At 37.3% G+C, this 19,959-nt stretch overlaps 1 protein-coding gene across 2 annotated transcripts in view; it reads left to right on the forward strand.

The window, feature by feature from the left end:
• The first annotated feature begins 1,432 nt into the window (after nt 1-1,432).
• The window catches only part of spidey (hydroxysteroid 17-beta dehydrogenase 12 spidey), an 85,210-nt gene continuing 66,683 nt past the window's right edge, over nt 1,433-19,959 (forward strand). The window contains exons 1-3 of one of the 2 annotated variants that reach the window (XR_016141681.1): nt 1,433-1,760; nt 13,736-13,782; nt 19,710-19,785. Coding sequence is in view for 1 of the 2 variants with exons in the window: in XM_089088122.1 (XP_088944248.1) it covers nt 1,610-1,760; nt 13,736-13,782; nt 19,710-19,785 (274 nt within the window). In the remaining variant the exon portion in view is untranslated. The remainder of the gene's footprint in view (nt 1,761-13,735; nt 13,783-19,709; nt 19,786-19,959) is intronic. The other variant, XM_089088122.1, reaches the window with a different exon arrangement.

The raw sequence follows: 19,959 nt of genomic DNA on the forward strand, positions 1-19,959 counted from the left end.
GCAACTTACGGAAACAAAATTAGTTGTTTTATTTGTACTAGTTTTATTGATATATATTAGATAGGCTGTGAAGTAATAGTTTTTGTCCGTTTTAAGTTTCAACTTCGCTCTTTACTTCCCACGGAAAACTTTTTTTTTCAAATTAATTGACTTAGAATCCATCTGTCGAATAGAGATTTTTCGATGGAGAACCACACAGTTTTTAGTGTACTTTCAAAAATTCTTCTGAGGGGATACAGAGGCTAATCTTTGTGGGGAATACTCCAATTCACGTGACTTTTAATTTACAAGGGAACATTTTTGAATGAGGGTGTCAATATTTTGGCCTCAGTTACAAATTAGATTAAGAACTCTGTTACATCTAAACTCAAATGTCATTTTTGTGGCCCAAAATAAAAGATAAATAAAACCCAAAATCAAAATGGCGCAGCTGATCTTCAGTGTCTCACGTGGCTGATGTGATTAATGAAGCTGTCTGTTCCATTCCCGAAAGGAAAACTCAGTGACATTGGGGCAGTATATCGGTAGGTTTTTTCGCGTTGTTTCAAAAATACCAAAAAATGGCCGCTTTCCAAATACCTATTTTTACTCACAGCAGAAAAGTAAGTAGGTTAATTCACTAATAAATTCTTCATCCCATACCCCTCCTTTGTGCAGGTTGTGGCTCTAGTGGCTCTAGACCCAAGTTTATTCCTTTGTCTATGATATATTTCAGTAGGATACCCAAGTCACTGACCCCCCTAAACTTAATAAAATTAGAAAGCATGTATCAAAAACGGAAGAATTTATTCAGAATAGAATATAAAATAAGCTTTTCTGGTACCTTTGCCCCCACTCTTCCCTGATAAAATTCTAGCTACATCCATATTCTTTCACTATTATATGCCACTGTTAGCTAGCTCTAAGTACATTCGAGTATTCCTGCAACAGTTATTTACGCAAGTCGGGCCCTTAGACCCGTGCTCTCTTACAATGTCTCATTTTTATAAAAATTTCTCCAGCATATCCTTTAGCTCCCCTTTAATTGGGTATTTCTCGAAATTTCTAAGAAAATATCCCCTCCCCCCAGGCTGCTTAAAAGGAAATCCGCATATGCATATATCTTGAATTTTGTCTCTTTTTTTGTTTTTGATCACACCCTTCGGCTTTTGGGTGGATATTTATATGTTTGAAAATCATTCGTGGAAAAGTGTTAATGCAAGTAGGGTTAAGACAATTGAAAGGGAGATGAATAATGAAACCTGCATTCATTTCGCTATCGTTTTGGGTTTCCCCTAATGACATCTCTGTATCTGATTTTTATCAAATTAACGCATGCGAATTTTAGCGTAAAATTTATGACAAAATGAAAGATAAGTCTTTAGTAAATATTGAGTTTTTGAAGTGACACTTAATTAGCATTCTACTTTCCTTACAAAAGCTGCTAATCTTGGGCCTCACTGTCCAACCTTCATTACTGCTACCAGTTTCGAGTAGCATACCCAAACCCATATTCATTTCCCGCTGTTCCGGTTTTTGGCTTGATACTATTTTCCAGTAGGGCTGATTAGGCAGATCAGTCGAGTGGTTGCTGCAGAACTTTATACTGCTTTGGGATACCTAACTCGCCATGCTGTCGTTGCTTGAACTGATTGGCCTACTCTCGGTTACTTTTATTTTCTACCTATTTGTGAATTTCACATGGAGACTTTTGTACACAACTAGAATTGGAAGCATGCTTGGAAAGAGCATCAAGATGAAGGAGATGGGAGAATGGGCTGGTATTTTAATTTTCTATACTTTCCTAGGGTAGCTACTATTTCGATGCATAGTCACACGCCCAGTCATTTATTTTGAAGTGAGAAAATTGAAAATTTTTCCAAAATTTTTTATATGTTCGATTAGTTTGCAAATTAAAAATTTGAAGAGGTAAAATACTACTTTAGCTACTTTGGGCTATCTTAGAAAGGGGTTAAGTTAGGAAAATGAAACTTTCTGGGGTGAGTCTACAGGCTAAAGTATGTCCCGGGAAGGTACTTTGAAGTAGGCTACCTACCTTCCCTCCTTCTACCTCTAGAGGGTCTTGAAATTTGCCTACATGACAGGTCATACCTATTGAAAATTTGACAAAACAACATTTTACCTTAATTTTCAGTGATCAGTTTCTTTTTCTCTTGCTTTAGTTCTGGAAAATGCAATTCCTGTTATTTGAGTAGGCTAGAATTTTAAAAGCCATATCACTTCATTTAAACAAGATCTATTTGGGAAGGTTTCACCATTATAACACACAGATTTGTAAAGGTCATCAAAGGTCAGGACCCTCTAGAGGGAGAAGGAGTGGAGGTAGGTATTTCAAAATACCTTCCCAGGACATACTTTAGCCTCTAGACCCATCCTGAAAGTTTCATTTTCCTAACCTAACCCCTTTCCAGGATAGTTAAAAGTAGCTAAAGTAGAATTTTACCTTTGAAGATTCTCTCCAAACCTATGATAATCATTACCCTCAAAAATGGTCCTGAGCCCCCTCCGATCAATGTGGATGGTTACAACTCCAATGACGTCAATTGAGGAGGGGGTAGGTGCTCCCCCTAGATTTTTTGGGGGTTCCTCTCTAGATTTTGACACATTTTGTTTGTGTTTCGTTTATCATTTGAAATTACGAACTACAGTTGTTGAGAAATAAACCCCTCCCCCCCCCAAAAAAAAAAAATTGCAAACCCACAAATTTAGCCCAGGGCTAAATCTGGCCTCTTTAGCAAAGGAGCTTGGGACTCATTAGCAAAATTAGAGATTAATATAATTACAAAGAGAAAACTTACCTTTTGTATGGATGCTTGAATCATGCAGCCTTATCTTAGTTTTGACAAGATTTTTGAAGAAACTAAATATCAGCAGAAGGGGGGACAAACTGGGGTCTGGGGGGATCGAAGTCGAGGAGGCAGTTGCGGATCCAGGGGTCGAGGGGGCACGAGCCCCCTAACATAGTCTAAAGTAGTGTAATTTATTTAATTAACACAAGTTTGCGTTAATTAAGCTTGCTCCTAACGTAAGTTTATCGGATCAACCAGGGCCGTATCCAGGATTTTTGTTCAGGGGGGTTTTACTAATTTTTGACTTTTTTTTGGGGGGGGGGGGTTTACTAGTTTTTGACTCAGTTTTCGACTAATTTTACTGATTTTTACCTAAGTTTTACTAATTTTCGACTTATTTTCGAGTCGGTCAAAAATTTCGGGGGGGGGGGCTCAAACCGGGTAACCCCCCCCCCTGGATATGGCCTTGGGATCAACCTATTTTGCGGAAAAATCCTGGATCCGCCACTGCTGGGAGCGCCAATTGCCTCCCTTCCCCATAGCAAATTAGGCCCCTGGTTAGAAGGCGCATTATCGTTTGTTCGTCGTTTAGCTAGTGACTTAATCGAGAAAACCAAGGTGAATGGTTTGGGGGGTTGATTAATTTGCTCTAACAGGTCAGTGTTCAATTTGGGTCGCCATCTTCCGAATAAAACAATCGCCACCGCTGTGTTGAATTCCTCCCTTCCCCCATTCAAGTGCTAGAACAGCCCAAAACGAGGTACTGAAGTTTGCTGGTTGAACTGATTCAAATTCATATTTTTAGTTATTTCTGTCAAAAAAAATTTGTAAACTTGGCGACCGGACTAGGGCCGTATTTAGGTATTTGAAAAAGGAGAGGGTGGTTGAGTTTGGAATCAATTGAGATGGTAGGGATTATGTCAGAAAAAAGGGCTGAGTTTATTAGGAGGGGGAGGGGTTTGAAAACTAGAACTCTCCCTTTCATAATTTTTTATATTGAGTTCTTTTTCTCGTACCGGGTTTCACCCCGACAAGCTTGGCGAATATTGATGAAAATAGTAGAGCCAGCTAGGGGTATCAATTGGGTACCCCCCCTTGATTTTGGATGATACATTTTAGGGGTGGTATTTCATCGAAAAATGCCGTTTTTCGGCATTTCCTTTGAAAAAAAAACCAGCTAAATTGCCCTTTTGATTCTGAAAAATACAATTTGCTCTCCACCTCATTATTTTTGCGAACTGACGTCACTGGAGCCGGACTTTAAGGAATGGACTCTGAAAAGATCAGGATGGTTCAGAAGTTTTTCAGATATTTCAAACTATCCTGATCTTGAAAATAGAAAGTTTGTCTATAAACTTTTGTTTCGACTATTTGGACCACTATGCTAAAAGAGGAAGATAGTTCTAAGTTACGCCTTCTAAAACTGAAGTCGTTCAATTGTATCTCCTTTACCAAAGCCGTATTTCAAAGGAATAAATTATTTTTCAGTGAAATGTCGTTTCCATTATTTCCGCCACATTGTTTCCGTCAGTGTTGCAATCAAATTGTTTTTTCTCTTGATTAGCTTCTTTGATAAAGTCTAGTAACTCCATATACAGGAAATGCATTCACCAGAATGCGGCCCTGAGCCCTGGTAGGATCATTATTTTTCTAATTTGATTCCTTCAACACGTCTGAGACAGAGTTAGTCTCTTTATATCTAGCTATTGAGTTCTTGCAGAAGAAACATTATTTGTTGCAAGCCAATAAATTTCCACCACATTCAGTGAGTGCCAAGCGCAACTCCGTTCAAATGTGTGGGTTTCGGCTCTGACTTTGTGGTTAATGACCTGCCTAAAACATCAGATACCAAATAACCAGTAAGTTGTAGAAGATCTGGGTAACCCGGTGACTTGGTCATATCTTGTGTTCGTTAAATTCAAGTCAATAGATAAAATTCCGTGATATGATGACTCATCACGTATTCTTGATCTTCCGACAACTACATTTAGTGTTTTTGCCTAATAATCAATTAATAATTATTCACCCTGTGGTACTATGTGCTAATGTATTCCTTAAAAAATTGCATACGAGTTTGTGTTTTAAACTGTCCAATGTTTTTCATGCCAAATTCACTGGTAGTTCTGGTCTTTTGCGCCCGGGACGAAATCTCGATTAGCGCCCCCTGGCCTCCAGAAATATTCAGGCCAGATTTTAACAAAAGTTTCATTAATTCTCAAAATTTTAATTTATTCACAAAATTTGAAAACAGATATTACAAAAAACGTCTACTTACTTTTATTTTCAAGGAATGTTGGTGAAGATATGGGATACAACGAAAATATTCGATTGAATTTACGTAGAATTACTGCCAACTGCACCTTCTATTTTAACAAAATGAAATTTCAAAAATTACGAAATTATCATAAGCGCTAGGTTATTTATTTGAAATTTTGCGCTCCTAAAACTTATGCGCCCGGTGTAAATGTCCCCTCTGTCCCCCCTAAAAAAGCCATAGGTCAAATTATTTTCTCCTTATTTTCAATTTATTTGCCTTTTTTGTTATACATTTTTATTTTATCTTAACTCCGAACTAAGTCTTTTCATGAGTCCAGTAAAAAACAAATTTCATTCAGTAACATTAATAACAAGCGTAAGGAAATTAGTAAAAATTTGAATATTCGGGAATGGTGCCTCGGACCCAGAGACCCCCCCCATACACGTTTCGTTATTACCTGTGTGATGTAATTAACAAAGATGATGTACGCAGGGAATATGTGAAAAGTAGGACAGCCAAGACACAGATTATATTTTCGCAGTTGAAAAAAAAACGTCGGAAGAATAGAGGATTTGGCTGCGAATGAAAATTAGAATATTGGAAGCCATCGTAATGACAATGGTCAAGTGTGGCTCCGAAGTGTAGGCGGTCCCCAAGCAGAAGAAAATTCGTTAAATGTTTTCTAGAGGATTTCTATAAGGGTAGTAGGGATGTACGCATGAGTTGTTTGGGTGCGGGGGTACAAGAAAAAATATTGATAATGGTACTTACGGGTTACCCGACCGCACTCAAGAAGTGAAGTTAGGTTAATCCTAATAAAATACACCAAATATGACGAAAATATAATACTTTAGTAACAAAGTTGGAAACTACACCAAAGAATTGTGGAAAACAGGCCGCCTAGAACACATTATATTAAATATCTAACCAACTCCATATATTAAATATTTAATTGAAATATACATGCATAGTAGTTCATCTCACTCATGCTAAGCTGATTATCTGAGAGTGCACATAGAAAAACCGGTTTTATACGGATTACAAACAGACCAAACTTCTTGACTGTGGTCGGGATACACGTGAGCACCTTGGTAATTTGTATGGGAAGTGCCCAGAAATTCGGGAGAATTTAAGATCTTTTAAGGGGGTGGGAGGGGATCTTCCTACTTGCGACTTGAAGGATGATCTTCGATGCTTGTTTGACTGGTCGCATAACAAGCTTTAATTTACGTGAAAGACTTGTTCTGATCTCATTTTCTAGGGCAATAATGGAAGATAGGCTAATTCTCAACAATTGTCGATGTGTATATTTTGGGTTGTCCTCTATGCATATTTCAAATTCACAAATTAAGCAATTCAAAACTGACTACAGAGATGACTGTTTTTCTTTGTTTCAGTTGATTGACGCTCTATAAGTTCAAGTCAAAACGCATCGACTGAAAAAAAATTAAAGGAAATATACATTGTTTGGACTTTATCTGGGACCATCAGAGGGGGGGGGGGTAAATTTTCAGAAATGCGACCATGATATTTGGAAATAGCAGAAAATAAAGCGTCTAATGGTACTGCCGTTATTTGTGTAAAACATTCCTTCAGAAGGGGCGAACCATTAAATAGGTTTTATGCTATTAAGAGGCAACCATTTATTGCCTCTTAATAGCATAATATGAAGAGGGAAACCATTAAAAGGGAAAAAGAGGCATAGGCCTACCAAGCAAACTCACATAACCCCGTTTGCTTTATCCTGTCGAAAACACAAAAACTGAAGGACGTTAGAAACCATAGAGGTTATAATTGTAACCCTTTTATGGTTCCCAGCCTTTCAACTCCAGGAATGGCACAAAGACGTTTCATATGTCACTGTATGGAGGTGTCATTAAGGCGAATCAAGAAAAAAATTACGCTGATATGATCAAGAACTTGGAATTGAGGCATTAAACATCTCCATATGAGGTTGCAGTAGCCTGCTAGTTCTGATATTCAGCAACCAATCTATGAAGCTTATTAAGATGGCTGGGAGGGGGACTAGAAAACCCAGGCTAAGGGTTTTCGGGTACTATCCTATTATGCGGGTCTCTCTAAAAAGTCAAGTTTGGTTAATGCTAATGAAATAAAATAAAATAGAATGAATATATTATAGTTTATAAACAAATTTGGGCTGTATATTCGCACACTAGGGGGGGGGGGGGTAAAGCATTGCACATATTAAATACGTAACCTAACCTAACCTAGGTACCTCCCCCCCCCCTAAACCCCAAAAAACACAGTTTAATATAGTATGCGCTATGAAAACCTTGCCATCATTGCCTACTCTATAACAGTTAAGACGTCAAAAAACGGATTTTACCATTGCCTACTCTGTAGTTATTAACCCGAGAGGCCCGCATAATGGGAGAGTACCGGTTTTCGACTATGGAAGTAATGATAGTACGTTTTTATTCTTTCCACTCTAGACATGCCACCCAAAGTGCAATTAGGGTACCATATGGCACTTCACGATGTCGTTATCAATTCGATTATATGATATAAAACTAGATCTAACTACGTTCTTTAACAGCTGTTTGTGATGTTCCAGATCCCGTCCAGTGCCATCAGGGGCAGAGAAAAAACAGAACAAAACAAATAATACTATATGGCTCATTTTTCATTTTCGCTGTCATTTTCACTTGATTTGGGAAAATTGGCTCCAACTTTGTCCTCCCCCCCCCCAGGACTTAGATGAAATTTCGCCACTGCTGCAGAATGCCCAGGAACTAAAGGATATCACATAAAAATAAATAAAACCAAAATATAAAATTAAATAAAATCCACAAGCAAAATAGCTGCCGGCGCTGAGGAAAAGTGAGTGCCTCTTCATCAGCTCCGAAATTATTGTATTAAAAAAAAAGAAAAAAAAAATATTGAAAATACAAAGTTTTTCTGAGGGAAAACGAACAAAAATTATTACTTCACAACTTATCGAATATATATCAATAAAACTAGTACAAATAAACCAACTTATTATGTTTCCCTGTGTTTCAAGAATTATAGAAAACTAGCGCTTTACTCAAAACACAAAATAATATAGGAGTTTAGGTACAGTAAAAGTAAACCATTTAAGGACACTTAAAAGTATAAAGATAAAGCATTTTAAAGCGTATTTCTTACAATTTAATATTGTATATTACTCACTATTGGTATTATAGCTGGCGAGACCAAAATGCTACCAGATAAATTAATCCAGTATTTCTGCATGCTGTTCAATAACTGCAGTTATTACAAAAATATTTAATTTTAGGCTTATGGTTTTAAGATAATTGTAATTGTATACTGATAGTTACTGATGTCACAACTGGTGTAAAACTATGAAAAGCTTTATAGATTTGTTTATTGTTGTCAGGCTACGTTAGGGTGACCAGACGTCCTACATTGTGCGGGACAGTCCCGGATTCCGAAACCTTGCCCTGTATTTAAAAACACCCCGCAAAATGTCCTGCTTTTTTTAAAAGATTAAAACATTTTTTTATTAAAAAAAAGAAAATATATAATTACTTTAATAAGTTTAATATTTTTTCCCATATATTCGTAAAAATGTTTTAATCTCAATGAAAATGTTTTGATAAAAGCAGACACAGGATTTCGGCTATGATAATTAAAAGGGCGACATATGCCATTTTGGTCGAAAATGAGTTATGTATGTGTAATACATAACTCAGCACGAGGGGTAAACCCAGCACGAGGAATCGAATGGTGAAGTCAGAATTCTCCTATCTCCTACCGTTACGAAGATAAAAAAAGAGACATGCGCCACTTTTGGACGTGGAGCGCAGCTGGGCCAAAAAGGAGATACGTGCAGAGCACGTGTCTCCTTTTGACCCTGTTCTTTTGAACTTTAATATTTGGCATATGTCTCCTTTTTGGCTCAAGAATCAGCCGAATCTCAGCATAATCATCGTGATTTGAAGAAAAGAAGAAAGAGTTGTTGTAATGTGATTGAGACCACAATGCATTAGTTCTTTATTTAAAGAGACATTAAATAAAGAACTTATAGTGATGCATATCGAGTCTTTCAGGCCATGCCAGCCGCATTATCGGCGAAAAAAATAGTCCAAATGTGAGATATTTACCAAGAGAACTCACTGTTCAGTTGATGCTTGATGATTTTCAGAAAAACTATCCAAATGAAAAATGCTCTCGTGCTTCTTATGCCGCTGTGATGCACAGCATGAATGTATCTTTGAAAATGCCTGAGAGTGATACCTGCGAACTTTGTGACACCATGAAAAAAAAAGAAAAAAAAATGAGCAGCTAACTATATCAGACAAGGAGGTAATGGAAATCATAAGCAAATGGCGCAGAAAGCACGAAAGGAGCTAGAAAAAGATGCACAACACCCTCATGGGGTTGAAAAAGTAGTGTACAGCATTGTTATTCAAAAAGTACTTTTGCTGGCCATTATGCAAAAAATCAAGGAGTCACACTTCGCTACCCATTGAGAAGTCCTTAATGAGACTTTTTCTCCTGTAAGATCAGGAAGTGTGCTGGAGACAATGTATTGCATAGTATGGTATGAAGCCATCTATGGCAGAACTGCTGAGGGTGTCCTCTCAGTCAAATACTCTCGAATTAGCAAGATGGGAGAAGTGAAAGAATTTGTCTTGTGGCGCGATAATTGCTCAGCCCAAAACAAAAATTAGATTCTGTTTATTACACTTGTTTGCATCGTGAATCAGAGCTGGGGACCCAACTCCATTACTTTAAAGTACCTTACTAAGGGTCATACACATATGACGGCGGATGCTATCCACGGTTGCATCGAAAAGAAGATAAGAAATCAGGATGCTGTCGAGGATTTGAGGGATCTGGTAACTGTGATGCAAAATTGCAGGAAAACACTCGTGTGAAGGTTCTGGACACTAAAGATTTTTTCTTGTGGAAAAATGAGAAGGCACCTAAAAAGAGCCCTGAAAAGGATTCTATCCTGCTGAACAGAATTGTGCAGGTTACTTTTCAAAAGGGGCAGAAAGATCTATGCTACAAGTACGATTTCGATGACAGTTTACAACGTTTTGATTTTCTTAAACAGAAATCGAAGCGCATGAAAGGTTTGCCAGATAACGTGAAAGGTCCTAGAGGGATTTCAAAAGCAAAGAAGCGAGGAATTTTGAGGCTATCCACACACATTTCCGATGAGCGGAAAACGCAATTTTGGATTGATTTGCCAGTGAATGAAGAGTCTCCTGATCTAACCACGTGTTTTGAAGGATGCCAAAGTGATGATATTTAAACAACGACCTAATAAGCTACCTTGTGATTCATTTCTTCTTGTAGATTCAAGTAGAAGTAGCATAAGTAGAATTTTGCACTAATCAAAATCCATTTTTGGGTCTGGAATACTACGAACTGCAAACGTGTTTAGTCATTGTTTAAACATCATCACTTTGGTGTGTCTTGTGGAAGTAAATCTTCCAGTGTTCCAAACAGGTCGTGCCAATGATTGAGTTTTTATATTTTACTTTGCATTATTCGAAGTTCTTTCAGGAGGTTGTGCCAATTCAGTTCCTTATTTTTACTCTTGTATTATTTGAAATAAAACAGGTATATTATTTGAAGTCCTGGAGTACAAAAAGAGAACGAAGAAGACAACGAATAGTTAGAGTCGGGCGAAGAAAAGTTTCAAAGTACTTTGACGAAACGATGAATTAATATAAAAGGAGGGTAAAATGCGCTCGGTCTGATAATATGAACAAAATGGCCACGATCCGGGAGGTTCTTGTAAGTAATTCTGTAGTACACCAAGGGAAAGGAAGAGGAAGCTAGTGCAAAAAGTAAGACTGGATCAGAAGTCTCTAGTACTTCAACGGAACGATGGTCGCAGGTAAATTTCATATAAAAAAAAAAAGCTCAGAGGCAGCCTCTGTTTGATATTGCAGACAAAATGCCCAGATTCCTTCAGTATTTTTTGGAATTCGGAATGACAGAAGAGGATTTTCTTATGGAGTTATGACATGGGGACCTGGCATATGTCTCCTTTTTTTGTCAAGGAAAAAGGAGACATACGCCATAAAATGGAATAATTTCGAGCTTGCTCAGAATACTTGAATTCAATTTATACCACTGAAAAAAAAAGCAGAAAAAGCTGGTCTAGAATATGTTCCCTTGATCTCCATTAGCCTCGCCCTTCAGAGCGACCACAACCAACAAACTTTTTTCCGTTTTCTGGCTCTCCTGAAAAGTAGCAAAAATGGCGTATGTCGCCCTTTTAATTATCACAGCCGATTTGCCCTATTTCTATTAAATGTGATTTATTGTACTATAAGGTAAACCCCTAGCCAAGATGCTTGGGGCAGCTTGCCCTGGTTGCCCTCCCTGCCCTTGAATGGCTCTGAATTCAAAGTAGGCTATATATATTTACACTCTAGGGGGGGGGGGCGTGTTCAAAGTTCTTTTCTGACACAAAGGAATGTTATAGGCTATTTGGAATCAGAAGGCTATGAAATTCTTTGGTATGTCCCGCATTGGGTTTGTCCCGCAATTTTGGTATGTCCCGCATTGGGTCTGAGAAAATCAGGTCACCCTAGGCTACGTACACACTTTTGACTCCCAAGTCAATATTCCTGTTTTATTTTCCCAAATCAATTTTATGCTTATGTTTTTAAGATAATTGTAATTGTATACTGATAGTTACTGATGTCACAACTGGTGTAAGTCTATGAGAAGCTTTATAGATTAGTTTATTGTTGTCAGGCTACGTACTTACTTTTGACTACAAAGTCAATATTCCCATTTTTTATGCTTGTCTTATGTGTTTGCAGTAAAGAGCTAGTTTTCTATAAACCTAGAAACACAGGGAAAATTTATACTAGTTTTATTGATATGTATTAGATAAGCTGCGTAATTGTTAGTTTTGAGTTTCAACTTCACTCTTTACTTCCCTCGGAAAAACTTTGCTTTTTAAATTAGTCTTTGCTCGTTTTTTATTAAAATTTTATGTAGAAACAACACTACCATGATCTTTTTATTTACACGAAATAATTTCTGTTCGTTTTAAGTTTTAATGTTGCTCTTAATTTAAGATTGTCTTCTCATTGTGTATTCATTCACCATCAATCAATTAGCTTTAGTTTTTATAGTATATTTTTCTAAAGGAAATACAGTCATCACACGTGGTTATTACTTTTTTAAGGAAAATAGAAGATCGGACAATTCCATTACGTACACTTTCCCCCGCGATGAGGAACCGCTGCTTACACTTTGTCTTATCATCTTTAGTTACAGTAGTAGACCAAGGATTCCTTTACAAGAGGAAAAGTAAAAAGAAAAAATGAAGAATTCTTTAGATATAACATTTAGGAGTTTGCATGTTAGAAGCCTGGTAACACTCAAACTATTTATAAAAGTATATATATATATATATATATATATATATATATATATATATATATATATATATATATATATATATATATATATATATATATATATATATATATATATATATATATATATATATATATTGAATCAACATGCTTGACAAAATACCTTCCCGGGTCAAGCTTGAAAAAATGAGTGCATCACATTTACAAAAACAGTGAAATTATCTTATCTTAAAAACAATCATATAATAATAATAATAATTTATTATAAGCCAAAGAAAACAGGCCATACAGAACAGTATTCTTAATTAGACTCCTACGCTTGCTTTCTTTTTTCCGTCTCAACTTTACGCACGGAGTGGTTAAGAGTAATTGTCCGGGGTAAATTTTCACCGGGATCGAGTTGTCTAGAGGATATTTCCGTGGGGAGGAGGTTTCCCCGTGGAGGTGGGGCCAGTTTTCCCGGCACTATTTAAAAAACGATCAGAAATTAAATAAAAAAACAAGTTTTTTCAACTGAAAGTAAGGTACGACATTAAACTTTTAAATGAACAGAAATTATTACATGTATAAGGGTCATTGCCCCCCTCCTCAACACCTCGCTCTTTACGCTAAAGTTTGAATTTTTTCCCAATTCTTTAAGAATGACTCCTGAAACACAAGAGCCATTTAATTAGAACAATAAGACGCTTTTTTTAAAGTTCTTTTTAGTGCTATATCACACTTACGGATGGTAGAATTGATGAACATCACGTAGATATGAACAATAGCTTTCAAATGAGCCATTAAACGTCACTCTAAAAAGTTCTGGTATCCCAGTAGCCCCACCTTTTCCACTTGAGGCATGGCACCAAAAGTCCCGTTTTTAGTGTCTTTTGGAATCTGCTGATGGTGGAATTTATATGAAGGACGTAGATATGAGCATCTTTTATATGAGCTATCAAAAATATGTTTACGATGTTCTGGTAGCCCGCTAGCGCTACCCCTTGAGCAATGGCACAAAAAGTGCCATTTTTAGTGCCATATGGAACTTGCAGATGGTGGAATTTATAAAAAGTACGTAGATACGAGAAATAGATTTTCAATGAGCTATCAAGCATCTCTCTATGATGTTCCGGTAACCCGCTAGCCCTGCTGAAAAAAAGGAAAAAAACGAAATTTCTTTTAATCCTGAACAGCCGCAGTGCTAATGACCCTTTTTTGGTCACCATTACTCTGCAACGTACGACAATTGTCATACCTGTTTTTACGGTGCTTCTAATAACGTGTTTGCTGTGTTAGCGTCACAATGTTTATGCCAAATTTTTGCTGATTTCTTTTTTTTTCTCTTTTAGTGGTCACCGGAGCAACGGACGGCATTGGAAAAGCGTATGCGGAAGAGGTAAGCCTCAAACGTATTACCTTTTAGGGCTTGTACTTGAAATAATGACGAAGCGATACCCAAAACCGGAAGGTTTAGTGTAGTGAGTTAATTTAAATCAAACCAAAGGCTTGTCAAGGACTATTAAGGTAATACAGGAGGCGTATGATGCAGCTTCACGCCAAATCAGAAAAATTACTAATTTGCCAATGAAAATACTAGCACACTGGATTAAAGAATACTCCATTCTCAAAAACACTATCATTGTTTAATTTAGTCGCATGTCTCTTCTTGTCTGAGTTGAGTGACTTCAACATGTTCTTCTTTTCTTCAAATCACTTTCTAATTTTTGATAAAGCAAGAAATATATACAGAAAAAAATTGCTTGGCAGCTAAACCTTAACTTTACTTTCAATTTTGATGCTTTCATGTGAATTTTTATTTTTCATCGTAGTACTCGCCCCAAGGCCTTTAGCCTTACTATTTTGCTCTCTTATTTGTCTTGGATTATTCTAATTATCATCTTCTTCATTAAAACAATAGTCTGATTCTTCTCACTCCCCCAAAAACCCTTGCTTGATTTTTAACATACCATGAGTCGAACATTCCCATTAACACATCAGGGACTTCAGTAGGCTACCTCTATTCGTACTGAAGACCGTAACTCCAAGATTTTTCTTTAGGTTGTTTCCAAATGTAAAGTTCTTGCGGCAGTACCAAGTGCCACAAGCTTTAACTTTGAACTAAAAGATCAAAACCAATTTGTTAAATCTGATGGCAACACTGTTTTTACAAACATTGACAGTCTGTTGATTCCCGAAGAAAACCTTCAAAGGGAAGCAACATCTTCTTAAGGTGATGGTGGCACTTAGCAGTATTAATCCGGCAAATTCGAATCCCGTCCTCGATCCTCGAATATTGTCCCCGTCCGTCCTCGAATACCTTGGTATCACTTCGGCCAGACGCTTAGGTCAACTAGACGGTTGTTGGCTAAGTCAGACTGTAGATATATCTGCTCGGCCTTTGGAAAAGCTGTCAAATGCAAGTGGTAATTCAATCAGTTTATTATGTCAAAGCCTTTCAATGCCGTCGTCTCTCCCATAATCTGGAACATATCGCCCTTGGAGGAAATGTTGTCCCTTTCCGAGTGTTGAAAAGTACGAAGCACGTACTACTGACTTGCAAAATTTTTGCTAAGACTTCCACTAAGGTTCTCTAACATGGAGATCCCATCAATATATAGAATCCTGGATCCACCAACAAAGGTGATTGACCTAGAACAAAGAGCTTCAACGCCATATCTCAGTAAACTATACGACTCACCACTCACTCAATCCTTAATGTGAATTGATTACTTGTAGTTAAGTTTTAGTCTTGGATATGTTTTTTTTCTCTTTTTCTTTTGGTACACCGATTTTTTTCATTTTTATTGTAAGCAGGCACAAATATATATACATATAGTACTGGTAGACCGGTGGCTTCGCCGTCGGGCTCCGGCACGCTTCCATATACGGATTCTCACTGTCGCTTGTCTTCTAAATACAGACAATTTAAGCCTTTTCTTGATATTATGATATCCAAATTGACCTTAAATTAGAAGTAGTGCCTTTGTAAACTTATGTTTTTTTGTACCTTTAACTTTTGCCTCGGCTTGTCTTTTGTCTTATGAAAGACATATCGCTGAACCTTTGTTTCTTTTAATTGTTCAGCTGGTGGGACAAAAAATTCTTCTTTTGCCTCGGATTGTCTTTTGCCATTAGGAAAGACATGTCGCCGAACCTTTGTTTCTTTTAATTGTTCAGGTGGGGGGACAAAAAACTTCTTTTTCTTCCAACGATTTATCTAGTCCTGAAGCGCTCACATGTTCAGTGTCGCATGTCTTCTAGCCGCACGTGTCTTAGCTCTTCATTATCATTTTTGACTCGCCGCCACTGCTCTTCTAACCGCGTGTGTATTTTCTCTTCATTTTCAGTTTTGACTCGTTCAAATGCTCGGTGTCGCATGTCTTCTAGCCACGTGTGTCTTTGCTCATCATTTTCATTTTTGACACGCCGAAGCTTTTCTTCTAACCGTGTGTGTCTCTGCTCTTCATTTTCATTTTTGACTCGCTCAATTGCTCGGTGTCGCATGTCTTATAAACGCGTGAGTCTTCGTTCTTCATTTTCATTTTTAAGACGCTTTAATTCTAGTTTTCGCATATCTTTTAACCGCCAGTGTCTTTGCTCTTTATTTTCATTTCGACACCTTTTTGGATTTTGATTACTTCAGACAATTTAGCAATGGCCTTTGCTTTAGCTTCCCGTGTTGGTGTTGTCGCAATTCAAGGTCCAGGTTGTCGATTTTCACATAGTACATGACGTCATTTGCAAAAACAAAAATTAAGGTTCTTAACGAATTTACTAAGACTTCTGATTTATCTAGATCGTTTTCTATGCGAGAATATCCCAAGATAACAATTTTCCCGAAAAAATATGGAGCCGTTTTTGAGAAAAAATAAATACATACACATATATACAATTATAATTTTAGCTTGTTTTTTGCTGATTTCCACCTATGTATCTGTCTTTTTTCAATTTTGTGCCGATTTTTACCGAGAATTGCACAACTTTGTATGGAGGTCTTTTTCATTAAGAATTCATTTTCTGTGTTTTCCTAATTTGTTAAGGTGTATATTGCTAAGCAAATTTTAACTTAGCCAATGCAAATAATCAGATTTTATTCTCACTGTCCTTGTTATTTTTACAAAACGACAATAACAGCTATAACAGAGGCGTATCCAGGATGATTTTTGGGGGGAGGGGGGTTAAAAGAAAAAAAAACTTTAGAAAACGCATCGAAAATTTGTTGATATCCACTTTTTTTTACGAGGAAGACCAAAATTTTGTGGGGGAGAGTCCAACCCGGTTCCCCTTCTCCTTGATACAGCCTTGAGTGGAAATATTATTTTTCGTTTTTCTCTCTGTTATCCCCAGCTGATTCCGAGCCATGGTGCATAACAGAGGACGTGTTGAAGTTGTTTTAATTTTATTGGTGGCGGAATTCATTGCTTAAACATGTAATCAAAATCCTGGGCGTATTGTTTGAAACATTGTAATGATTCTTCTCCTGTAACACCCAAGAAACACAAAAAAAAGTCAACAGATGTCCAAGAAAGATAATTCCTGACCAGTGATGAGCTTTCGTTCCTTCCTCTAATTTGATTCCTGCATTTAAACGGCTGTTTCTGCTTTTGCCTCTTCCGGCAAAGCCATTTCGCCAGAATAAGGCCTAATGATAAAAAAAGACAATTTCTGGCGAACTCCCCGCATACTTGTCTGAATATTTGACAAGAATTGATGACAGCAGTCAATCAGTCACATCAATCGAGTCGGTTGTTGACAAACCTTTTGTTTGATTGTCGCATGATTTTTGACGAGTGGCAAATTAAATAGGTAACTGTGGTGCAATAAATAATAATCGGTAGCTTTTTGAATACTGCCGACAGTAATCGTATGTGCTGCTTATATCCGTGTGCCTGTTTAAATTAGACATAATGACGGTGGGAGATTGACAAATTGTTTATTTGATTGTAACTTATTTTAGACGCATGACAAAATGAATATGTGTTAGATTTTCAGATAAAAGACACCCGCTTAAATCCGTCTGGGTGTTTAGATTGTCCATATCGATGGTGGGAGGTTGACAGATCCAGTTTTTGATTGCCATGTAATTATTCCTGATTAACAAATGAATTAATTCTGTGAAGAATAATAGTGGTGTAAGCTATTTAGATGAAGTGCGACCATAGACAAAAATAAGGGTGAGACTGACATCCAAATCTGCTTGGGCTGATGCCAGGGCCGTATCCGGGATTTTTGTTCGGGGGGAGGGGGGGGGGTTTACCCGAGTTGGTCCCGTGGACTTTGTCTAACATCCTCGAGCAACATTACGTTAGCTCGAGACCGTTAGTCCGCCTCTTGCGAATGAGGACGCGTCCACTAGACATACTTTCGTATCTATAAGGGGCATTTTTTTTTTTTTTTTTTAGTAACGCAAAAAAAATAAAATTATTTACATACAGTTAAATAATACATGCTAATTTTTTTTTTTTTGTGCAAAAATAAGCCAAATAATAGGGTAGAAGTAGTCTATATATTTTTTAGTTTTTTTTTTTTTTAGCTAAAAGTAAGGGCTAATATATATAGAAACGAAATCCAGGTAACGATTTTTATTCCCTGCAAAAATGTCGATTACCTTGTCAGGGCAGATGTCAACGTCCCTATGGACTGCAAGGAGGGCTAAGCCACTCAATCGTTCTTCTCCTGTTGAATTTCTCAGCCAGGGTTTGAGCCTTCTGAGCGTTGAGAAACTTCTTTCCGGAGTAGCAGTGCTAACAGGTAACGTCGCAAGAACAGCCAGAAGAAGAAAAACATTTGGAACAAAGGTAGCGTCGCATGCCTGAAGCGAAGACACAGTACAAGTAGCCCTCTCTGATACCGGAACATTCTCCCACTTGATGCGCCATAGCTCAATTTCTTGCTTCAGACAGTCTGGCTCGGGAAGAATATCGCCATACAATTCAACCAATGACTCCAGGTTTAATGCCTTCAGATCGACAGAAACAATTTTGGCAGGAGAAAGGACGCTGAGATTTGACAGCAGTTTCTGGTGAAGCACAAATCGTTGTTTCAGCTCGGAAGTGAAGTGGTCCATGAAAGGAATAAAGAGCGAGGTTCTATAGTGGTTGAGAAGGTCTGGATCTTAGCCAAGTCCGAAATTGAACTGAACTGAACTGACAATCTTGCACTCTCTTATACCATACCTCGAGCGCCTATTAATCCTAATTTACTATGCAAGGTCAGGTGAACATGGGGTTACCTAATTGCGTAAGCTGATCAGAGCGCATATTATTAACCCTAATTTACTATGCAAGGTCAGGTGAACATGGGGTTACCTATGGTTACCTAATTGCGTAAGCTGATCAGAACCGTTAACCCACAAAATGCAATAGGATTTAGTATGGGAGCATATTTTTTTTCTGGTAAGGTTTTGTCTTTACAGGTATTTTTTAGACTAATTTTCGACTCGGTCAATAAATTTTGGGGGGGGGGAACAAACCGGGTAACCCCCCCCCCTGGATACGGCCTTGGCTGATGCACGCTTGCACACATACCGAAGGATTTCGTCTCTAGCTCATAATATTCCTTGAAGATAACTCCTTTGCTATTTAGTAAACTAAGTAGGGGCGTAAAGAGTAGGGGCGTAAAGAGTAGGGGCTTGAGGGGTGTAATCCTTCCTTCTATTTGAGTATTTTCTATTTTTTATAAATTTTAATGCCATTCTTCGTTTTCCTTCTAAAAATCTTATTTTTTAAATGTAAGTCGGTACTTGTGTATTATCCCCAATACAGTCGAGAAGTGAAGTTAAGTTAATCATAACGAATATACCAAAATATGATGAAAATATAATACTTTAGAAACAAAATAATGGAAACTACAACAAAGAATTATGGAAAGCAAGCCGCCTAGAACGTATTATATTAAATACCTAGCCCCTAACCCCCTCTATCTATTAAACATTTAAGTAAAATATACCTGCATCGTAGTTTTCCCCACTCAGACTAGGCTAATTATAACTGATTGGAGACAGACAAACCGGTTTTTCTCAGAGCAAACTTCTCGAGTGTGTTCGGGATAATACGCAAGTACCTTTAAGTCATTTTGTAACTCAATTCCGTTCTCTAAAGTGCTTTCATGAAACTACAAGTACAAATTTTGCATAAAGAGTGGGGGGACGTGGTTGCCCTCCAAGTTTGTACTGTGATTTATGTTTTGTTTAAGCTCTATGGTTGCTACTTACTTTGATTTAGTGGCCTCGTAGTTATTATGATAGTTTATAATATATAGGAATTTGTTTCTTTTTTACGATATTAATAACAATTACTAATTAAGACAATTTGTCACTTTCAGTGTGCTCGACAAGGAATAAATACTGTTTTGATTAGTCGATCTCTCAACAAGCTGCAGAATGTTGCCTCAGAAATAGGTAAGAAACTATTCATTTAAACAATTAGCATCAAACTCATTAGGAACAGTGTGATTTTCAGTCCAGTTTAAATTTCATTCAAGTTTTGGAGCACATGGAGCACAAACTCTTCCATTGTTTTCAACTTCGTTCCTTTTGTCGATTAATCATCTGACTCGGCTCCTTGTAATAAAA

The sequence above is a fragment of the Artemia sp. Qi Xiang Cuo genome, chromosome 1, assembly GCF_049724085.1.
Source record: "Artemia sp. Qi Xiang Cuo chromosome 1, ASM4972408v1, whole genome shotgun sequence".
NCBI classification, from domain to species: Eukaryota; Metazoa; Arthropoda; class Branchiopoda; order Anostraca; family Artemiidae; genus Artemia; species Artemia sp. Qi Xiang Cuo.